The 21379-nt window shown below is 55.1% G+C and overlaps 1 protein-coding gene across 3 annotated transcripts in view; it reads right to left on the bottom strand.

The window, feature by feature from the left end:
- The window catches only part of dip2bb (disco-interacting protein 2 homolog Bb), a 142985-nt gene that overhangs the window by 16898 nt on the left and 104708 nt on the right, over positions 1-21379 (bottom strand). Inside the window, exons 24-30 of one of the 3 annotated variants that reach the window (XM_059956198.1) lie at positions 3510-3616; positions 3128-3208; positions 2685-2808; positions 2224-2345; positions 1957-2068; positions 1747-1856; positions 105-235 (exon numbers count right to left, since the gene is read on the bottom strand). In XM_059956198.1, coding sequence (XP_059812181.1) covers positions 105-235; positions 1747-1856; positions 1957-2068; positions 2224-2345; positions 2685-2808; positions 3128-3208; positions 3510-3616 — 787 coding nt within the window. Of the gene's footprint in view, positions 1-104; positions 236-1746; positions 1857-1956; positions 2069-2223; positions 2346-2684; positions 2809-3127; positions 3209-3509; positions 3617-8249; positions 9081-21379 lie in introns of those variants that run through there. The other 2 variants (XM_059956199.1, XM_059956200.1) reach the window with 2 other exon arrangements.

The raw sequence follows: 21379 nt of genomic DNA, 5'->3' as shown, positions 1-21379 counted from the left end.
GGACAGGGTGCATTCTGCGTGGGACCAGACCGTGTTGAAGAGCTCACACAGCACGTGCACCCTGCTAGGTGGAGAACGGGTGACCGGCGCACACGGGAACTCACCCGCAGAGGCACCAGAGTGCAAAGCCAAAGCCGCCATAGGGGTCAAGGCAGAGGGCGATCTGGCGTGAGCAGTATAGCTCACACTGCAGCCTGATGGATCGGCATAGAGTGCTCACTGCCCCGTGGGAGATCTGCAGGGGGAGAGAGAGAGAGCACAAGCGAGCGAAGAGGTACAAGATATCTTCGGACTCTATGTCAGCCCTTTCTGCCCCCATTTGTCCCATGTGCCTCCACAGACCTGTCCAAGTGTCTTTTAAATGTACCTGCCTCAAACAATTCCTCTGGCAACTAATTCTATATACCAACCACCCTCTGGGTGAAAGAGTTACCACTCATGATCCTATTAAACCTCTTCCCTCTCACCTTGAACCTGTGCCCTCAATCCCAACCCTGGGTAAAACACTGCCCACATTCACCCTGCCTGTGCCCTTCATGGGTTTATACCCCTCTATAACATCACCCCTCAGTCTTCTACGCACCAGGCAATCAACTCCCAACCTCTTTCACTCTTATAAATTCCACTGATAGCCAAATTAAACTAATCTCTTCTGCCCACACAATGTCCACACCCTTTATGTCTGTCTAAGAACCCCCACCACCACCCCGGCACCCACCCCTCTTACTTACCACCCACATCTCCTTTGAACTCCCCCCCCCCCCCGTCCACCTTAAACGTTTGACCCTGGAGAGAGAGATACCGGCTGTCTACTCTATCTACACCTCTCATCATCGGAGACACTCGGTGGGCATTTTTATTGCTTACCTCCTGTATCTAATAAAGTGCCATTAAGTGTATGTTTGCTGTAATCTCATTACTTTAAGGTTTCTTTTTCTCACCATTCTCTGTAAACTCTAGAGACTGTTGTATATGAAAATCCCACGAGATCAGCAGACTCTGAAATACTCAAACCATCCCATCTGACACCAACAATCATTTCAATGTCAAAGTCACTTAGATCACATTTCTTCCCCACTCTGATGTTTGGTCTGAACAACAACTGAAACTCGTGACCATATCTGCATGCTTTTATGCATTGATTGGCTGATTGGATATTTGCATTACCGAGCAGGTGTACATTGGCCCTGGAGTGTAGACCTCTCTCAGGTCTCCCCTCAGCCTTTGCCGCTCCAGAGAAAACAACCTGGGTTTGTCCAGCCTCTTCTTGTAGCTCACACTCTCTAATCCAGGCAGCATCCTGGTGAACCTCCTCTGCTCCCTCTCCAAAACCCCCACACCCTTCCTGTAATGGGGCGACCAGAACTGATCACAAAACATAAGATCCCTGAGTACAACTGTGCCCATCAGTCCTGCCGTGTACTGTCCCTTTATATTTGATTTTCCAAGGTGCAACACTTTTCATTTGGCTGGGTTATGGCCATCTTCAAGTCAGTTCCAAATCCAAACAGTCAATTCACCTTTGCAGCTCAGTCTTCAGGATCGGCCTTCTTTGTGGGACCTTGTTTTGTGATCAGAGCCACCTTTCCTCCCAAACCCCCCAACACCAAAGTTCTGGGATGCAGGAAATCCTAGGGTCCCGGTTCTAGAATTCAGTGCCATAGGGAAATGTGATTCAAAGGTGTGCCAAGATAGGGAGGGAGGAGTGTAGGTTCGGGTGCAGCCCCCCCCCCCAACTCCCTTTACCTTGACACCAGTCAGCATTCCCGTGGTGGAGACACTGAAATCCAGATAGGCCAGCATCTCAGGCGTGGGGGGCGTGTAGACCTCCTGCACTTTCCGCCGCGGAAGGTCATCTGGAAGGGAGGTAGGGAGTCAGTTTGGGGCTGGTGGGGGCCACACACTCAGACCAGCACCCCCAACCCCCACTCACCCACTGCCCTCTGCACTGCCTACCCGTCTCGATGAGCTGGGGCCAACTGCGGATGTCCACCGTAGCCGCGGCCTCCCTGGATCGCAGAAGACGGCAGATCGGCTGTGTGGTCAGTACACAGACTGCTTTACTGACCTGTGGTGGGGGGGGGAGATGGGTCAGCGAAGGGTGCGAGGCAGGGGGGAGGAGGAAGGGGTAAGAGCAAAGGGGAGGGAGAATGGAGATGGGGATGGGGTGAGGGGAGGTGGGGCTACGAGGAGGTTGAAGAGAGAGGGTAAAGACATACTTACTTCCACAATCATTTTAACAGTGGGGAGGGTGGCGGTAAGGTTCTGTGGGTGGGGGGGCCTCACAGTCACTGGGACACATCCCGTGTACAGGCAGCCATAGAAGGCGGCAATGAGGTCGATCCCTGGAGGGGGGACAACAGTGAACAAATTAAACACCCCTCCCACCTTCACAACCTGCAGCACGTCAGCCTCCCTCCCTCCATCACCACTGCCTGCCTCCACATTGTCACTCACACCCACCCTCATTCACCTTCCTGCCTCCTCAGTGCCCCTCCCACAATGCACCCGCCACTCCAATGCTCCCTTATTCCCATACCTCCCACAAAACTCCATCCCTTCCCAACCCTCAGCCCTATTCCCCTCTCCTCTCCCCCAACACCCCACATCCTCCTCTCCCACCATGTCCCTTGCCCATCTTCCCGTGCCTCCCTCTCACCCCCACCCTCCCTCTTCCCCTTTACCAGGGGGGTAGAGCAGGACGACCACATCTCCAGCCGCACACCTGCCCCGCTCGGCCAGTGCACCAGATACTCTCTCTGCTCGTCGGTGCAGTTGGAGGCAGCTCACTGAACAGGCTGGCGTCCCCTGGAAACACATGGAAAAGGTAGGGTGAAGGGGGGATGGGGGGGAGAGGAGAGGGTGGCGGGAGGGGAGGGGCAAATTGGACAGTCAGACAGGCAGACGAGGACAATGATGGGAATGAGGGTGGAGGAATGAGGGGGTAGGAAGAGAGGCTGACGGTGAGGAGATAGCGAGGGGAGAGGGTGCGCAGAGGGGGGACGGGGGGAAGAGGTGCAGTGGGTTGAAGGGGTGAGATGGGGAAGTGTTTGGGTGAGGAATAAAGTGGAGCTTAAGGATGGGGCGGGGTCATGGGAGGGATCTTGCCACCCCTGCCACCACCTACCTTGGCACTGAGCAGAGTGAAGAGGGTATCATCTGGGGTGGACTGAGCTCGGTTCTGGAGTATTTCTGACAGGAACTGGAGCTGGGAGAGACAAGGTGAGAGATAGTCCAAAACCAGAAACATTCCCGTAATTTGCCTCACCCTTCCCATCCCTCACACCCTCTACTCCATTCACTCCCCCTCAACCAAGCAACTTCCTCCCCATCCTACCCTCCACTCTTGTCCCTCTCACTCATTCTCCACATTCACATCCCTCACTCCCCTCAATTCTCCTCATTCCCTCCCTTCCAGTCCCTCCCACTTCTCCTGTCCCTGAACTCTCTTTCATCCATGAACCCAACCCCCATCTCCCTGTTTCACCCCTCTCCACGGATTTTATCACCTTCCTTCCACATTCCAGGTCGTCCACCAGCTCTCGGCCAGACACTTCCGCAATTCGCTTCCCGGCCACAAGGTTCCCCACCATCATCGGAGCAGGTCCAACCCCCACTGTGGGATACACAGGTCACAGGTCAGTATCATGTGGGGGAGGAGGGAGAGAGATAGATTCACTCAGTGTCTGACCCCGGGAGTGTGTGATGGGACGGTGTGGAGGGAGATTCACTCTGTGTCTGACCCCGGGAGTGTGTGACGGGACAGTGTGGAGGGAGATTCACTCTGTGTCTGACCCCGGGAGTGTGTGATGGGACAGTGTGGAGGGAGATTCACTCTGTGTCTGACCCTGGGAGTGTGTGATGGGACAGTGTGGAGGGAGATTCACTCTGTGTCTGACCCTGGGAGTGCGTGATGGGACAGTGTGGAGGGAGATTCACTCAAAGTCTGACCCTGGGAGTGCGTGATGGGACAGTGTGGAGGGAGATTCACTCTGTGTCTGACCCCGGGAGTGTGTGATGGGACGGTGTGGAGGGAGATTCACTCTGTGTCTGACCCCGGGAGTGTGTGATGGGACAGTGTGGAGGGAGATTCACTCTGTGTCTGACCCTGGGAGTGTGTGATGGGATGGTTTGGAGGGAGATTCACTCTGTGTCTGACCCTGGGAGTGTGTGATGGGACAGTGTGGAGGGAGATTCACTCTGCCTCTGACCCTGGGAGAGTATGATGGGATGGTGTGGAGGGACATTCACACTGTGTCTGACCCTGGGAGTGTGTGATGGGACAGTGCGGAGGGAGATTCACTCTGTGTCTGATCCCGGGAGTGTGTGATGGGACAGTGTGGAGGGAGATTCACTCTGTGTCTGACCTTGGGAGTGTGTGATGGGACAGTATGGAGGAAGCTTCACTGTGTCTGACCCCGGGAGTGTGTGATGGGACAGTGTGGAGGGAGATTCACTCTCTGTCTGACCCTGGGAGTGTGTGATGGGACAGTGTGGAGGAAGCTTCACTGTGTCTGACCTTGGGAGTGTGTGATGGGACAGTGTGGAGGGAGATTCACTCTCTGTCTGATCCCGGGAGTGTGTGATGGGACAGTGTGGAGGGAGATTCACTCTGCCTCTGACCCTGGGAGAGTATGATGGGATGGTGTGGAGGGACATTCACTCTGTCTCTGACCCTGGGAGTGTGGGATGAGACGGTGTGGCGTGTTGGGATGGTGAACAAGGGCAAGGAAGTGGAGGGTGTGGAGCAGCAGCCCATACAGATACCTCCTACTTGCATCCCTGAATGGGTCTGTGGGTATCGAGGAGAGACGGCTCGAGTTGTGTGGACTCGGCTCTCGGACAAGATTGCAGGGCCTGGGCCCGACAAGCAGCTCAACCTGTGTTGGTCCACACACCTGAGCCGTACCAACATCCACTGAGGTAGGGCAAGTATTGGCCAGGACTTCACCCTCTGCCAGATGAGGGGATTCCCGGCCTGAGGCAACCATATTCCAGGTCCTGATAGAAGCCGGGCAGACTCCGCAAAGCAGCAGGGCTGACGCCCGTCGGTGGTAGCCGCACGTCTTCGTGAAGACAGCAGCCCCTCTGGAGGAAGAAAGTCGCCAACACGTGCCACCTGGGAGGGTGCTCGGCGTACAGGAATCTCTGCAGAGTCCTGAGGCGGAGAGCTGCCAGTCGCGTTCGGACGCACACCAGCGACTGTCCGCCCTCTCCCAATGGGAGACTCAAGACCGCTGCAGAGACCCAGTGTTTACTGTTGCCCCAGAAGAAGTCCACTAACTTCCTCTGCATTCTCGCAACAAATGGGGCAGGAGAGGCCAAGGTGACCATCCGATACCACAACATGGAGTCCACCAGCTGGATTATGACTACCACCCTGCCTCGATAGGAAAGCACCCTGAGAAGGTCTGACCAGTGCCCCAGCCGGGCCATGACTTTCATCTCCAGGTCCTGCCAGTTCACCAGCCAGGTCTCCCCAGAAGGACTCAGGTAGACTCCCAGATAGAGGAGACGTCTAGTACTCCACTCAAAAGCTCTCATCTCCTCCGGCAGGGAGTTCACCTGCCACTGACCCACTAAGAGTCCAGAACATTTCGCCCAGTTGATCCTGGCGGAGGATGCCGCCGAGAAAACGTCTTGGCACTCGCGCATCCTCCGCAGGTCATTGGGATCTGTCATCATGAGGAGTACATCATCGGCGTAGGCCGAGAGGACGACCTCCATGTCCGGTTCACGCAGAACCAGACCTGTCAGACTTCGCCGAAGAAGGCTCAGGAATGGCTCGACACAGATCGCGTACAATTGACCGGACATGGGGCATCCCTGATGTACTCCTCTCCTGAAGGGAATGGGCGCTGCCAGTGATCCATTGACCTTAACAAGGCACTCTGCGGCAGAGTATAGGAGCCGAACTCGGGCCACAAAGTGTGGTCCGAGCCCAAAGGCTTGCAGAGTGCCCATCAGGAAACTGTGGTCTACCCGGTCAAATGCCTTCTCCTGGTTAAGAGGAAGAAACGCTGCCGGGGACCCAGTCTCCTGCTGCAGGTGGATCAGGTCCCGTACTAGGTGGAGATTGTCCTGGATGGAGCGGCCCGGGACAGTGTAAGATTGGTCAGGATGAATCACCTGTCTCAGTACTGAACCAAGACGGTTGGCCATTGCCCGGGCGAAGATCTTGTAGTCCGCGCACAAGAGGGAGACCGGGCACCAGTTCTTTAGCAGGCGAAGGTCTCCCTTCTTGGGCAGTAGGACCACAACAGCTCTCCGCCATGACAGGGGCATTTCCCCGGTGGCTAGGCTCTCCCCTAGAACAAGGCTATAATCAACCCCCAGGACATCCCAAAAAGCCTGATAAAACTCCACACTGCCGAAGGGCAGTAGACAGCTCCTCCCCAGTCAGGGGAGCGTCCAGACGCGCTGCGTCTTCTGGGCTGACTTTTGGCAGATCTTCCCAGACCTCACTGCACGCCCCCGCATTTGACGGATCTGGTGAAAATAAGGACCGATAGAAAGTGCAGACTTCTTTGATATTTCGTCGGGGTCCGTGATGGAGGAGCCATCAGCAGCCAGTAGCTCCACCAGCTGCTTTTGAACTCCCCGCCACTTCTCCAACAAGTAGAAGAAGGGTGAGCCACGGTCCAAATCTTGCAGCATTTGGATCTGCGACCTCACATATGCACCTCGGGATTGCTGAAGCTGCTGATTCCTTAGTGACTCCTTCTTCTCCTGGTATTCCTGCCACAGTTGTTGGTCTCCACCGGTCGGACCAAAACGGGACTCTAGATCAAGGAACGCTCTCTCAAGCCGCTCAATCTCAGAACCCCACCTCTTTGTCGACCTCCTAGTGTACTCATGACATAAAAACCGTAGGGAACAGAACTCTCTCCGTCTCTCTCTCCAGGTGGCCCAGAACGCTCGGAACGAATCCCGGAACCGGCTGTCCTCCGGTTGTTAAGGTGCCAATACCGGATCCCACACAAGAGTGCAGAGGAGTAAATTCCATCCACACAAGGTGATGATCCGAGCACGACACCGGCCACATGGAGGACGCCGACACATGGGAGACATAAGCCCGAGAGATATACAGGCGGTCTATTTGGGAAGGAGATGGAGAAGGCGCTAGAGTCGGGGTGAAGATTCCGCCAGCTGTCCACCAAGTCAAAGGAGCCGACTAGCTCCTTTAACTTTTTCGCCGACGCTGGGTCGCGTTGGAGGCCCGAGCGGTCCTCCACCTCGAGGGTACAGTTGATGTCGCAGATAATGGAATAGATCCCCCATCTTCCCCCTCGTGTGTTCTAACAGGTGTCTGCCCTTGTAACCCACACTGCGCAGTGGGTACCTCCCTTATACCTTCTCGCTCCACCGTCGCATTAGTTTTATCCCCAGCAGCTCTGGCCCAATGGATTCACTGGCAGCCTGATGCTGACTGTGAGAGAGCCTGGTCTCCTCTCCACCTGTACTACTTAATACATTTGCCTCCAGGGAGGCGCTGACTGCTAAGTCCTGGGTGGAGGGTTCCAGGTCTGTTTTAGTTGTGCAAACAGGCCTAGCTCTAGTTTCTTGCACAACCACACCACCTACCACAGGACTGGTGGCTACATCTGGGGATTCAGGGTTAGACACAACTTCCACCCGGATTCCCACCCCTATCTGGGACTCCCCCGCATCTACATTCTCTGCCCTCTTGGGGGAACATTCCCTTCTCCTCTTCAAGCCTGAGGAGCACACAGATGCGGGATTCACCGACAGCGCGGTACTCTTCGCTTCCATCACCCCGTCCAACCGTACGCTTCCCCGAGCCTCCTGCTCCACTTCAGGGCAAATGGGCGTGAGCTCTGCAGTCTCGGGGGCCGACTTCTTCATGTGTTTGGATTTCTTCCTCACTTTCCTTCTCCGCACAGGCTCCACCCCGTCCCTCGCCTGAACCACAGGGGCAGGAGCAAGGACTGAAACAGACGTAGGAATAGGGACAGGGACAGGGGCAGGGTCAGGTGTAGGTGCAGGCACAGGAATTGGATCGGGGCAGAGGTAGCTGGGGCACTGGTGCCCAAAGTGGACTCCCTAGGATTTGGGGTGCTAGGACAGTCCCTCCAAAAGTGCCCACCTCCCCGCACGCATGGCACCGTGGGTGCTAGAGTTCCAATACACCTGATAGTCTACCCCCTCGTGCCGGACAGTAAACTCGTGTCGTCCTCCCGTTCCAGCTGCATAAATACCTGATGCTGGAAAGAGATTGCGGTACGGAGGGTGCATCTCTTAAATTTGTGTCTGATGACAGTTATTTCTGATTTTACATGCCCCAAGCGGGCTAGTGCGGGAAGCAGGTCCTCGTCGAGGATGAAAGGCTTAACGTGACCGAAGACGATGCGTTGTGTGGGAGCTGTCACCAGCTCCATCTGTAAAACGATGTTTTCCACTGTGATCCCTCTACTGAGAGCGTGATGCAACAACTCATCATTCCTCAGGTAAAACACTGCCTTCCCGAACTCTTTCTCAGTGGCCAAAACACTATCTCTCTCCAACAAGTCCTCCATGGCCTCCGTGCACTTTTCCAGGGTAGTTCCAGTTCGCAAAATACATTGCACCCCGCGTTCCACTTTCACCGACTGAAACAGGGCGTTGTCCGAGGCTGGAGAGGCAGCCGCCATTGAACAACTCCCCGAAGGCCTGCGACTCCCTGAAGACTGGTCCGGCACGTTAATGCTGTGTCCGAATCGAGACTGATACGGTGGTGGTGCTGCTTATAAAGTCCTGGAACGAGTTGAGTAACTGGCGGGAAAAGTTTGTACTCGACAGTACCTTGCTGGCTCGGCGCCAGAAATTCCAACGCCAGGAAAGGCTCCGTTAGTCCTGCAGAACTTCCAGGCCGTGAGAGGTCGAGACGTCTCAAACGACGGTTCGGCTCCAACACCGAACGAGAGTCACAACGGTAGAGGTGGAAGGAGGTTGTCCCAATGTTAGTGGGGGAATAATGGCGTTTGTCTCCGGTTTCTAGAGTGAAATGGCTTCCTGGCGAGTTGCTAGCAGCCGCAGCTGGGAGCTACGCAGTTAGCAGCCGTCAACAAAACCTGTCCAAACTGGCAGAAAAATCCCAAATGGAGCTTCCACACTAAAACAGAAACTCACTCATTTGTCCAAGAGACAGTTTGAACCAACTCCACAGTATCTCACAAACTTTAAGCAGTAGTCTTCCCCCGAATTCCCCCAGCTCATTCAAAACAGCTTCACTCTGTGTCTGACCCTGGGAGTGTGTGATGGGACAGTGTGGAGGGAGATTCACTCCGTGTCTGACCCTGGGAGTATGTGATGGCTCAGAGTGGAGAGAGATTCACTCTGTGTCTGACCCTGGGAGTGTGTGATCGGACAATGTGGAGGGAGATTCACTCTGTGTCTGACCCTCGGAGTGTGTGATGGGACAGTGTGGAGGGAGATTCACTCTGTGTCTGACCCCGGGAGTGTGAGATGTGACAGTGTGGAGGGAGAGTCACTCTGTGTCTGACCCTGGGAGTGTGTGATGGGACCGTGTGGAGGGAGATTCACTCTGTGTCTGAACCTGGGAGTGTGTGATGGTACGGTGTGGAGGGAGATTCACTCTGCGTCTGAACCTGGGAGTGTGTGATGGTACGGTGTGGAGGGAGATTCACTCTGCGTCTGACACTGGGAGTGTGTCATGGGGCAGTGTGGAGGGAGATTCACTGTGTGTCTGACCCTGGAAGTGTGTGATGGGACAGTGTGGAGGGAGATTCACTCTGTGTCTGACCCCGGGAGTGTGTGATGGGAAAGTGTGGAAGGAGATTCACTCTGCGTCTGATCCCGGGAGTGTGAGATGTGACTGTGTGGAGGGAGATTCACTCTGTGTCTGACCCTGGGAGTGTGTGATGGGACAGTGTGGAGGGAGATTCACTCTGTGCCTGACACTGGGAGTGTGTGATGGGACGGGGAGGAGGGAGATTCACTCTCTGTCTGACCCTGGGGGTGTGTGATGGGACGGTGTGGAGGGATATTCACTGTGTGTCTGACCCTATGAGTGTGTGATGGGACAGTGTGGAGGAGATTCACTTTGTGTCTGACCCTTGGAGTGTGTGATGGGACACTGCAGAGGGAGATTTACTCTCTGTCTGACCCTGGGAGTGAGTGATGGGACAATGTGGAGGGAGATTCACTCTGTGTTAATCCTGGGAGTGTGTGATGGGACATTGTGGAGGCAGATTCACTCTGTGTCTGACCCCGGGAGTGTGTGATGGGAAAGTGTGGAAGGAGATTCACACTGCGTCTGATCCCGGGAGTGTGAGATGTGACTGTGAGGAGGGAGATTCACTCTGCGTCTGATCCCGAGAGTGTGAGATGTGACTGTGTGGAGGGAGATTCACTCTGTGCCTGACACTGGGAGTGTGTGACGGGACGGGGAGGAGGGAGATTCACTCTCTGTCTGACCCTGGGAGTGTGTGATGGGACGGTGTGGAGGGAGATTGACTCTCTGTCTGACCCTGGGAGTGTGTGATGGGTCAGAGTGGAGAGAGATTCACTCTGTGTCTGACCCTGGGACTGTGTGATGGGACAGTGTGGAGGGAGATTCAATCTGTCTCTGACCCCGGGAGTGTGTGATGGGAAAGTGTGGAAGGAGATTCACTCTGCGTCTGACCCTGGGAGTGAGTGATGGGACAGTGTGGAGGGAGATTCAGTCTGTGTCTGACCCTGGGAATGTGTGATGGGACTGTGTGGAGGGAGATTCACTCTGTGTCTGAACCTGGGAATGTGTGATGGGACAGTGTGGAGGAGATTCACTCTGTGTCTGAACCTGGGAGTGTGTGATGGGACAGTGTGGAGGAGATTCACTCTGTGTCTGAACCTGGGAGTATTTGATGGGACAGTGTGGAGGGAGATTCACTCCGTGTCTGAACCTGGGAGTGTGTGATGGGACAGTGTGGAGGGAGATTCACTCTGTGTCTGATCCTGGGAGTCTGTGATGGGACAGTGTGGAGGGAGATTCACTCTGTGTCTGATCCTGGGAGTGTGTGATGGGACATTGTGGAGGCAGATTCACTCTGTGTCTGACTCTGGGAGTGTGTGATGGGACAGTGTGGAGGAGATTCACTCTGTGTCTGAACCTGGGAGTATTTGATGGGACAGTGTGGAGGGAGATTCACTCCGTGTCTGAACCTGGGAGTGTGTGATGGGACAGTGTGGAGGGAGATTCACTCCGTGTCTGAACCTGGGAGTGTGTGATGGGACAGTGTGGAGGGAGATTCACTCTGTGTCTGACCCTGGGAGTGAGTGATGGGACAGTGTGGAGGGAGATTCACTCCGAGTCTGAACCTGGGAGTATTTGATGGGACAGTGTGGAGGGAGATTCACTCTGTGTCTGACCCCGGGAGTGTGTGATGGGAAAGTGTGGAAGGAGATTCACTCTGCGTCTGATCCCGGGAGTGTGAGATGTGACTGTGTGGAGGCAGATTCACTCTGTGTCTGACCCTGGGAGTGTGTGATGGGACAGTGTGGAGGGAGATTCACTCTGTGCCTGACACTGGGAGTGTGTGATGGGACGGGGAGGAGGGAGATTCACTCTCTGTCTGACCCTGGGGGTGTGTGATGGGACGGTGTGGAGGGATATTCACTGTGTGTCTGACCCTATGAGTGTGTGATGGGACAGTGTGGAGGAGATTCACTTTGTGTCTGACCCTTGGAGTGTGTGATGGGACACTGCAGAGGGAGATTTACTCTCTGTCTGACCCTGGGAGTGAGTGATGGGACAATGTGGAGGGAGATTCACTCTGTGTTAATCCTGGGAGTGTGTGATGGGACATTGTGGAGGCAGATTCACTCTGTGTCTGACCACGGGAGTGTGTGATGGGAAAGTGTGGAAGGAGATTCACACTGCGTCTGATCCCGGGAGTGTGAGATGTGACTGTGTGGAGGGAGATTCACTCTGCGTCTGATCCCAGGAGTGTGAGATGTGACTGTGTGGAGGGAGATTCACTCTGTGCCTGACACTGGGAGTGTGTGACGGGATGGGGAGGAGGGAGATTCACTCTCTGTCTGACCCTGGGAGTGTGTGATGGGACGGTGTGGAGGGAGATTGACTCTCTGTCTGACCCTGGGAGTGTGTGATCAGACGGGGAGGAGGGAGACTCACTCTGTGTCTGACCCTAGGTGTGTGTGATGGGACAGTGTGGAGGGAGATTCACTCTGTGTCTGACCCTGGGAGTGAGTGATGGGACAGTGTGGAGGGAGATTCACTCCGAGTCTGAACCTGGGAGTATTTGATGGGACAGTGTGGAGGGAGATTCACTCCGTGTCTGAACGTGGGAGTGTGTGTTGGGACATTGTGGAGGCAGATTCACTCTGTCTCTGACTCTGGGAGTGTGTGATGGGACGGTGTGGAGGGAGATTGACTCTCTGTCTGACCCTGGGAGTGTGTGATGGGACAGTGTGGAGGGAGATTCACTCTGTGTCTGACACTGGGAGTGTGTGATGGGACGGGGAGGAGGGAGATTCACTCTCTGTCTGACCCTGGCAGTGTGTGATGGGACGGTGTGGAGGGAGATTCACACTGTGTCTGAAGCAGGGAGTGTGTGATGGGACAGTGTGGAGGGAGATTCACTCTGTGTCTGACCCTGGGAGTGAGTGATGGGACAGTGTGGAGGAAGATTCACTCTGTGTCTGACCCTGGGAATGTGTGATGGGTCAGAGTGGAGAGAGATTCACTCTGTGTCTGACCCTGGTACTGTGTGATGGGACAGTGTGGAGGGAGATTCAATCTGTCTCTGACCCCGGGAGTGTGTGATGGGAAAGTGTGGAAGGAGATTCACTCTGCGTCTGACCCTGGGAGTGAGTGATGGGACAGTGTGGAGGGAGATTCACTCCGAGTCTGAACCTGGGAGTATTTGATGGGACAGTGTGGAGGGAGATTGACTCCGTGTCTGAACGTGGGAGTGTGTGTTGGGACATTGTGGAGGGAGATTCACTCTGTCTCTGACTCTGGGAGTGTGTGATGGGACGGTGTGGAGGGAGATTGACTCTCTGTCTGACCCTGGGAGTGTGTGATGGGACAGTGTGGAGGGAGATTCACTCTGTGTCTGACGCTGGGAGTGTGTGATGGGACGGGGAGGAGGGAGATTCACTCTCTGTCTGACCTTGGGAGTGTGTGATGGGACGGTGTGGAGGGAGATTCACTCTGTGTCTGATCCCGGGAGTGTGAGATGTGACTGTGTGGAGGGAGATTCACTCTGCGTCTGATCCCGGGAGTGTGAGATGTGACTGTGTGGAGGGAGATTCACTCTGTGCCTGACACTGGGAGTGTGTGACGGGACGGGGAGGAGGGAGATTCACTCTCTGTCTGACCCTGGGAGTGTGTGATGGGACGGTGTGGAGGGAGATTGACTCTCTGTCTGACCCTGGGAGTGTGTGATCGGACGGGGAGGAGGGAGACTCACTCTGTGTCTGACCCTAGGTGTGTGTGATGGGACAGTGTGGAGGGAGATTCACTCTGTGTCTGACCCTGGGAGTGAGTGATGGGACAGTGTGGAGGGAGATTCACTCCGAGTCTGAACCTGGGAGTATTTGATGGGACAGTGTGGAGGGAGATTCACTCCGTGTCTGAACGTGGGAGTGTGTGTTGGGACATTGTGGAGGCAGATTCACTCTGTCTCTGACTCTGGGAGTGTGTGATGGGACGGTGTGGAGGGAGATTGACTCTCTGTCTGACCCTGGGAGTGTGTGATGGGACAGTGTGGAGGGAGATTCACTCTGTGTCTGACGCTGGGAGTGTGTGATGGGACGGGGAGGAGGGAGATTCACTCTCTGTCTGACCTTGGGAGTGTGTGATGGGACGGTGTGGAGGGAGATTCACTCTGCGTCTGACCCTGGGAGTGTGTGATGGGACAGTGTGGAGGCAGATTCACTCTGTGCCTGACACTGGGAGTGTGTGATGGGACGGGGAGGAGGGAGATTCACTCTCTGTCTGACCCTGGCAGTGTGTGATGGGACGGTGTGGAGGGAGATTCACACTGTGTCTAAAGCTGGGAGTGTGTGATGGGACAGTGTGGAGGGAGATTCACTCTGTGTCTGACCCTGGGAGTGAGTGATGGGACAGTGTGGAGGAAGATTCACTCTGTGTCTGACCCTGGGAATGTGTGATGGGTCAGAGTGGAGAGAGATTCACTCTGTGTCTGACCCTGGGACTGTGTGATGGGACAGTGTGGAGGGAGATTCAATCTGTCTCTGACCCCGGGAGTGTGTGATGGGAAAGTGTGGAAGGAGATTCACTCTGCGTCTGACCCTGGGAGTGAGTGATGGGACAGTGTGGAGGGAGATTCAGTCTGTGTCTGACCCTGGGAATGTGTGATGGGACTGTGTGGAGGGAGATTCACTCTGTGTCTGAACCTGGGAATGTGTGATGGGACAGCGTGGAGGAGATTCACTCTGTGTCTGAACCTGGGAGTGTGTGATGGGACAGTGTGGAGGAGATTCACTCTGTGTCTGAACCTGGGAGTATTTGATGGGACAGTGTGGAGGGAGATTCACTCCGTGTCTGAACCTGGGAGTGTGTGATGGGACAGTGTGGAGGGAGATTCACTCTGTGTCTGATCCTGGGAGTGTGTGATGGGACATTGTGGAGGCAGATTCACTCTGTGTCTGACTCTGGGAGTGTGTGATGGGACGGTGTGGAGGGAGATTGACTCTCTGTCTGACCCTGGGAGTGTGTGATGGGACGGGAAGGAGGGAGATTCACTCTCTGTCTGACCCTGGGAGTGTGTGATGGGACGGTGTGGAGGGAGATTCACTCTGCGTCTGACACTGGGAGTGTGTCATGGGGCAGTGTGGAGGGAGATTCACTGTGTGTCTGACCCTGGAAGTGTGTGATGGGACAGTGTGGAGGGAGATTCACTCTGTGTCTGACCCCGGGAGTGTGTGATGGGAAAGTGTGGAAGGAGATTCACTCTGCGTCTGATCCCGGGAGTGTGAGATGTGACTGTGTGGAGGGAGATTCACTCTGTGTCTGACTCTGGGAGTGTGTGATGTGACAGTGTGGAGGGAGATTCACTCTGTGCCTGACACTGGGAGTGTGTGATGGGACGGGGAGGAGGGAGATTCACTCTCTGTCTGACCCTGGGAGTGTGTGATGGGACGGTGTGGAGGGAGATTCACTGTGTGTCTGACCCTGGAAGTGTATGATGGGACAGTATAGAAGCAGATTCACTCCGTGTCTGACCCCAGGAGTGTGTGATGGGACAGTGTGGAGGGAGATTCACTCTGTGTCTGACCCTGGGAGTGAGTGATGGGACAGTGTGGAGGGAGATTCAGTCTGTGTCTGACACTGGGAGTGTGTGATGGGACAGTGTGGAGGGAGATTCAGTCTGTGTCTGACCCTGGGAATGTGAGATGGGACGGAGTGGAGGAGATTCACTCTGTGTCTGAACCTGGGAGTGTGTGATGAGACAGTGTGGAGGAGATTCACTCTGTGTCTGACCCTTGGAATGTGTGATGGGACAGAGCAGAGGGAGATTGACTCTCTGTCTGACCCTGGGAGTGTGTGATGGGACAGTGTGGAGGGAGATTCACTCTGCGTCTGACCCTGGGAGTGAGTGATGGGACAGTGTGGAGGGAGATTCAGTCTGTGTCTGACCCTGGGAATGTGTGATGGGACTGTGTGGAGGGAGATTCACTCTGTGTCTGAACCTGGGAATGTGTGATGGGACAGTGTGGAGGAGATTCACTCTGTGTCTGAACCTGGGAGTGTGTGATGGGACAGTGTGGAGGAGATTCACTCTGTGTCTGAACCTGGGAGTATTTGATGGGACAGTGTGGAGGGAGATTCACTCTGTGTCTGAACCTGGGAGTGTGTGATGGGACAGTGTGGAGGGAGATTCACTCTGTGTCTGATCCTGGGAGTGTGTGATGGGACATTGTGGAGGCAGATTCACTCTGTGTCTGACTCTGGGAGTGTGTGATGGGACGGTGTGGAGGGAGATTGACTCTCTGTCTGACCCTGGGAGTGTGTGATGGGACGGGAAGGAGGGAGATTCACTCTCTGTCTGACCCTGGGAGTGTGTGATGGGACGGTGTGGAGGGAGATTCACTCTGCGTCTGACACTGGGAGTGTGTCATGGGGCAGTGTGGAGGGAGATTCACTGTGTGTCTGACCCTGGAAGTGTGTGATGGGACAGTGTGGAGGGAGATTCACTCTGTGTCTGACCCCGGGAGTGTGAGATGGGAAAGTGTGGAAGGAGATACACTCTGCGTCTGATCCCGGGAGTGTGAGATGTGACTGTGTGGAGGGAGATTCACTCTGTGTCTGACTCTGGGAGTGTGTGATGGGACAGTGTGGAGGGAGATTCACTCTGTGCCTGACACTGGGAGTGTGTGATGGGACGGGGAGGAGGGAGATTCACTCTCTGTCTGACCCTGGGAGTGTGTGATGGGACGGTGTGGAGGGAGATTCACTGTGTGTCTGACCCTGGAAGTGTATGATGGGACAGTATAGAAGCAGATTCACTCCGTGTCTGACCCCAGGAGTGTGTGATGGGACAGTGTGGAGGGAGATTCACTCTGTGTCTGACCCTGGGAGTGAGTGATGGGACAGTGTGGAGGGAGATTCAGTCTGTGTGTGACACTGGGAGTGTGTGATGGGACAGTGTGGAGGGAGATTCAGTCTGTGTCTGACCCTGGGAATGTGAGATGGGATGGAGTGGAGGGAGATTCACTCTGTGTCTGAACCTGTGAATGTGTGATGGGACGGTGTGGAGGAGATTCACTCTGTGTCTGAACCTGGGAGTGTGTGATGAGACAGTGTGGAGGAGATTCACTCTGTGTCTGACCCTTGGAATGTGTGATGGGACAGAGCAGAGGGAGATTGACTCTCTGTCTGACCCTGGGAGTGTGTGATGGGACAGTGTGGAGGGAGATTCACTCTGTGTCTGACGCTGGGAGTGTGTGATGGGACGGGGAGGACGGAGATTCACTCTCTGTCTGACCCTGGGAGTGTGTGATGGGACGGTGTGGAGGGAGATTCACTCTGCGTCTGACACTGGGAGTGTGTGATGGGGCAGTGTGGAGGGAGATTCACTGTGTGTCTGACCCTGGAAGTGTGTGATGGGACAGTGTGGAGGGAGATTCACTCTGTGTCTGACCCCGGGAGTGTGTGATGGGAAAGTGTGGAAGGAGATTCACTCTGCGTCTGATCCCGGGAGTGTGAGATGTGACTGTGTGGAGGGAGATTCACTCTGTGTCTGACCCTGGGAGTGTGTGATGGGACAGTGTGGAGGGAGATTCACTCTGTGCCTGACACTGGGAGTGTGTGATGGGACGGGGAGGAGGGAGATTGACTCTCTGTCTGACCCTGGGAGTGTGTGATGGGACAGTGTGGAGGGAGATTCACTGTGTGTCTGACCCTGGAAGTGTGTGATGGGACAGTGTGGAGGGAGATTCACTCTCTGTCTGACCCTGGGAGTGTGTGATGGGACGGTGTGGAGGGAGATTCACTGTGTGTTAATCCTGGGAGTGTGTGATGGGACATTGTGGAGGCAGATTCACTCTGTGTCTGACTCTGGGAGTGTGTGATAGGACGGTGTGGAGGGAGATTGACTCTCTGTCTGACCCTGGGAGTGTGTAATGGGACGGGGAGGAGGGAGACTCACTCTGTGTCTGACCCTAGGTGTGTGTGATGGGACAGTGTGGAGGGAGATTCACTCTGTGTCTGACCCCGGGAGTGTGTGATGGGAAAGTGTGGAAGGAGATTCACTCTGCGTCTGATCCCGGGAGTGTGAGATGTGACTGTGTGGAGGGAGATTCACTCTGTGTCTGACCCTGGGAGTGTGTGATGGGACAGTGTGGAGGGAGATTCACTCTGTGCCTGACACTGGGAGTGTGTGATGGGACGGGGAGGAGGGAGATTCACTCTCTGTCTGACCCTGGGAGTGTGTGATGGGACAGTGTGGAGGGAGATTCACTGTGTGTCTGACCCTGGAAGTGTGTGATGGGACAGTGTGGAGGGAGATTCACTCTCTGTCTGACCCTGGGAGTGTGTGATGGGACGGTGTGGAGGGAGATTCACTGTGTGTTAATCCTGGGAGTGTGTGATGGGACATTGTGGAGGCAGATTCACTCTGTGTCTGACTCTGGGAGTGTGTGATAGGACGGTGTGGAGGGAGATTGACTCTCTGTCTGACCCTGGGAGTGTGTAATGGGACGGGGAGGAGGGAGACTCACTCTGTGTCTGACCCTAGGTGTGTGTGATGGGACAGTGTGGAGGGAGATTCACTCTGTGTCTGACCCCGGGAGTGTGTGATGGGAAAGTGTGGAAGGAGATTCACTCTGCGTCTGATCCCGGGAGTGTGAGATGTGACTGTGTGGAGGGAGATTCACTCTGTGTCTGACCCTGGGAGTGTGTGATGGGACAGTGTGGAGGGAGATTCACTCTGTGCCTGACACTGGGAGTGTGTGATGGGACGGGGAGGAGGGAGATTCACTCTCTGTCTGACCCTGGGAGTGTGTGATGGGACAGTGTGGAGGGAGATTCACTGTGTGTCTGACCCTGGAAGTGTGTGATGGGACAGTGTGGAGGGAGATTCACTCTCTGTCTGACCCTGGGAGTGTGTGATGGGACGGTGTGGAGGGAGATTCACTGTGTGTTAATCCTGGGAGTGTGTGATGGGACATTGTGGAGGCAGATTCACTCTGTGTCTGACTCTGGGAGTGTGTGATAGGACGGTGTGGAGGGAGATTGACTCTCTGTCTGACCCTGGGAGTGTGTAATGGGACGGGGAGGAGGGAGACTCACTCTGTGTCTGACCCTAGGTGTGTGTGATGGGACAGTGTGGAGGGAGATTCACTCTGTGTTAATCCTGGGAGTGTGTGATGGGACATTGTGGAGGCAGATTCACTCTGTGTCTGACTCTGGGAGTGTGTGATAGGACGGTGTGGAGGGAGATTGACTCTCTGTCTGACCCTGGGAGTGTGTAATGGGACGGGGAGGAGGGAGACTCACTCTGTGTCTGACCCTAGGTGTGTGTGATGGGACAGTGTGGAGGGAGATTCACTCTGTGTCTGACCCTGGGAGTGAGTGATGGGACAGTGTGGAGGGAGATTCACTCCGAGTCTGAACCTGGGAGTATTTGATGGGACAGTGTGGAGGGAGATTCACTCCGTGTCTGAACCTGGGAGTGTGTGATGGGACAGTGTGGAGGGAGATTCACTCTGTGTCTGATCCTGGGAGTGTGTGATGGGACATTGTGGAGGCAGATTCACTCTGTGTCTGACTCTGGGAGTGTGTGATGGGACGGTGTGGAGGGAGATTGACTCTCTGTCTGACCCTGGGAGTGTGTGATGGGACGGGAAGGAGGGAGATTCACTCTCTGTCTGACCCTGGGAGTGTGTGATGGGACGGTGTGGAGGGAGATTCACTCTGCGTCTGACACTGGGAGTGTGTCATGGGGCAGTGTGGAGGGAGATTCACTGTGTGTCTGACCCTGGAAGTGTGTGATGGGACAGTGTGGAGGGAGATTCACTCTGTGTCTGACCCCGGGAGTGTGTGATGGGAAAGTGTGGAAGGAGATTCACTCTGCGTCTGATCCCGGGAGTGTGAGATGTGACTGTGTGGAGGGAGATTCACTCTGTGTCTGACCCTGGGAGTGTGTGATGGGACAGTGTGGAGGGAGATTCACTCTGTGCCTGACACTGGGAGTGTGTGATGGGACGGGGAGGAGGGAGATTCACTCTCTGTCTGACCCTGGGGGTGTGTGATGGGACGGTGTGGAGGTAGATTCACTGTGTGTCTGACCCTGGAAGTGTGTGCTGGGACAGTGTGGAGGGAGATTCACTCCGTGTCTGACCCCAGGAGTGTGTGATGGGACACTGCAGAGGGAGATTTACTCTCTGTCTGACCCTGGGAGTGAGTGATGGGACAATGTGGAGGGAGATTCACTCTGTGTTAATCCTGGGAGTGTGTGATGGGACAGTGTGGAGGGAGATTCACTGTGTGTCTGACCCTGGAAGTGTGTGATGGGACAGTGTGGAGGGAGATTCACTCTCTGTCTGACCCTGGGAGTGTGTGATGGGACGGTGTGGAGGGAGATTCACTGTGTGTTAATCCTGGGAGTGTGTGATGGGACATTGTGGAGGCAGATTCACTCTGTGTCTGACTCTGGGAGTGTGTGATAGGACGGTGTGGAGGGAGATTGACTCTCTGTCTGACCCTGGGAGTGTGTAATGGGACGGGGAGGAGGGAGACTCACTCTGTGTCTGACCCTAGGTGTGTGTGATGGGACAGTGTGGAGGGAGATTCACTCTGTGTCTGACCCCGGGAGTGTGTGATGGGAAAGTGTGGAAGGAGATTCACTCTGCGTCTGATCCCGGGAGTGTGAGATGTGACTGTGTGGAGGGAGATTCACTCTGTGTCTGACCCTGGGAGTGTGTGATGGGACAGTGTGGAGGGAGATTCACTCTGTGCCTGACACTGGGAGTGTGTGATGGGACGGGGAGGAGGGAGATTCACTCTCTGTCTGACCCTGGGAGTGTGTGATGGGACAGTGTGGAGGGAGATTCACTGTGTGTCTGACCCTGGAAGTGTGTGATGGGACAGTGTGGAGGGAGATTCACTCTCTGTCTGACCCTGGGAGTGTGTGATGGGACGGTGTGGAGGGAGATTCACTGTGTGTTAATCCTGGGAGTGTGTGATGGGACATTGTGGAGGCAGATTCACTCTGTGTCTGACTCTGGGAGTGTGTGATAGGACGGTGTGGAGGGAGATTGACTCTCTGTCTGACCCTGGGAGTGTGTAATGGGACGGGGAGGAGGGAGACTCACTCTGTGTCTGACCCTAGGTGTGTGTGATGGGACAGTGTGGAGGGAGATTCACTCTGTGTTAATCCTGGGAGTGTGTGATGGGACATTGTGGAGGCAGATTCACTCTGTGTCTGACTCTGGGAGTGTGTGATAGGACGGTGTGGAGGGAGATTGACTCTCTGTCTGACCCTGGGAGTGTGTAATGGGACGGGGAGGAGGGAGACTCACTCTGTGTCTGACCCTAGGTGTGTGTGATGGGACAGTGTGGAGGGAGATTCACTCTGTGTCTGACCCTGGGAGTGAGTGATGGGACAGTGTGGAGGGAGATTCACTCCGAGTCTGAACCTGGGAGTATTTGATGGGACAGTGTGGAGGGAGATTCACTCCGTGTCTGAACCTGGGAGTGTGTGATGGGACAGTGTGGAGGGAGATTCACTCTGTGTCTGATCCTGGGAGTGTGTGATGGGACATTGTGGAGGCAGATTCACTCTGTGTCTGACTCTGGGAGTGTGTGATGGGACGGTGTGGAGGGAGATTGACTCTCTGTCTGACCCTGGGAGTGTGTGATGGGACGGGAAGGAGGGAGATTCACTCT

Source organism: Hypanus sabinus, chromosome X1 (assembly GCF_030144855.1).
Source record: "Hypanus sabinus isolate sHypSab1 chromosome X1, sHypSab1.hap1, whole genome shotgun sequence".
Lineage (NCBI taxonomy): Eukaryota > Metazoa > Chordata > Chondrichthyes > Myliobatiformes > Dasyatidae > Hypanus > Hypanus sabinus.
The sequence above is the reverse complement of the archived record's forward strand: the minus strand, read 5'-3'. Positions and strand labels throughout refer to the sequence as shown.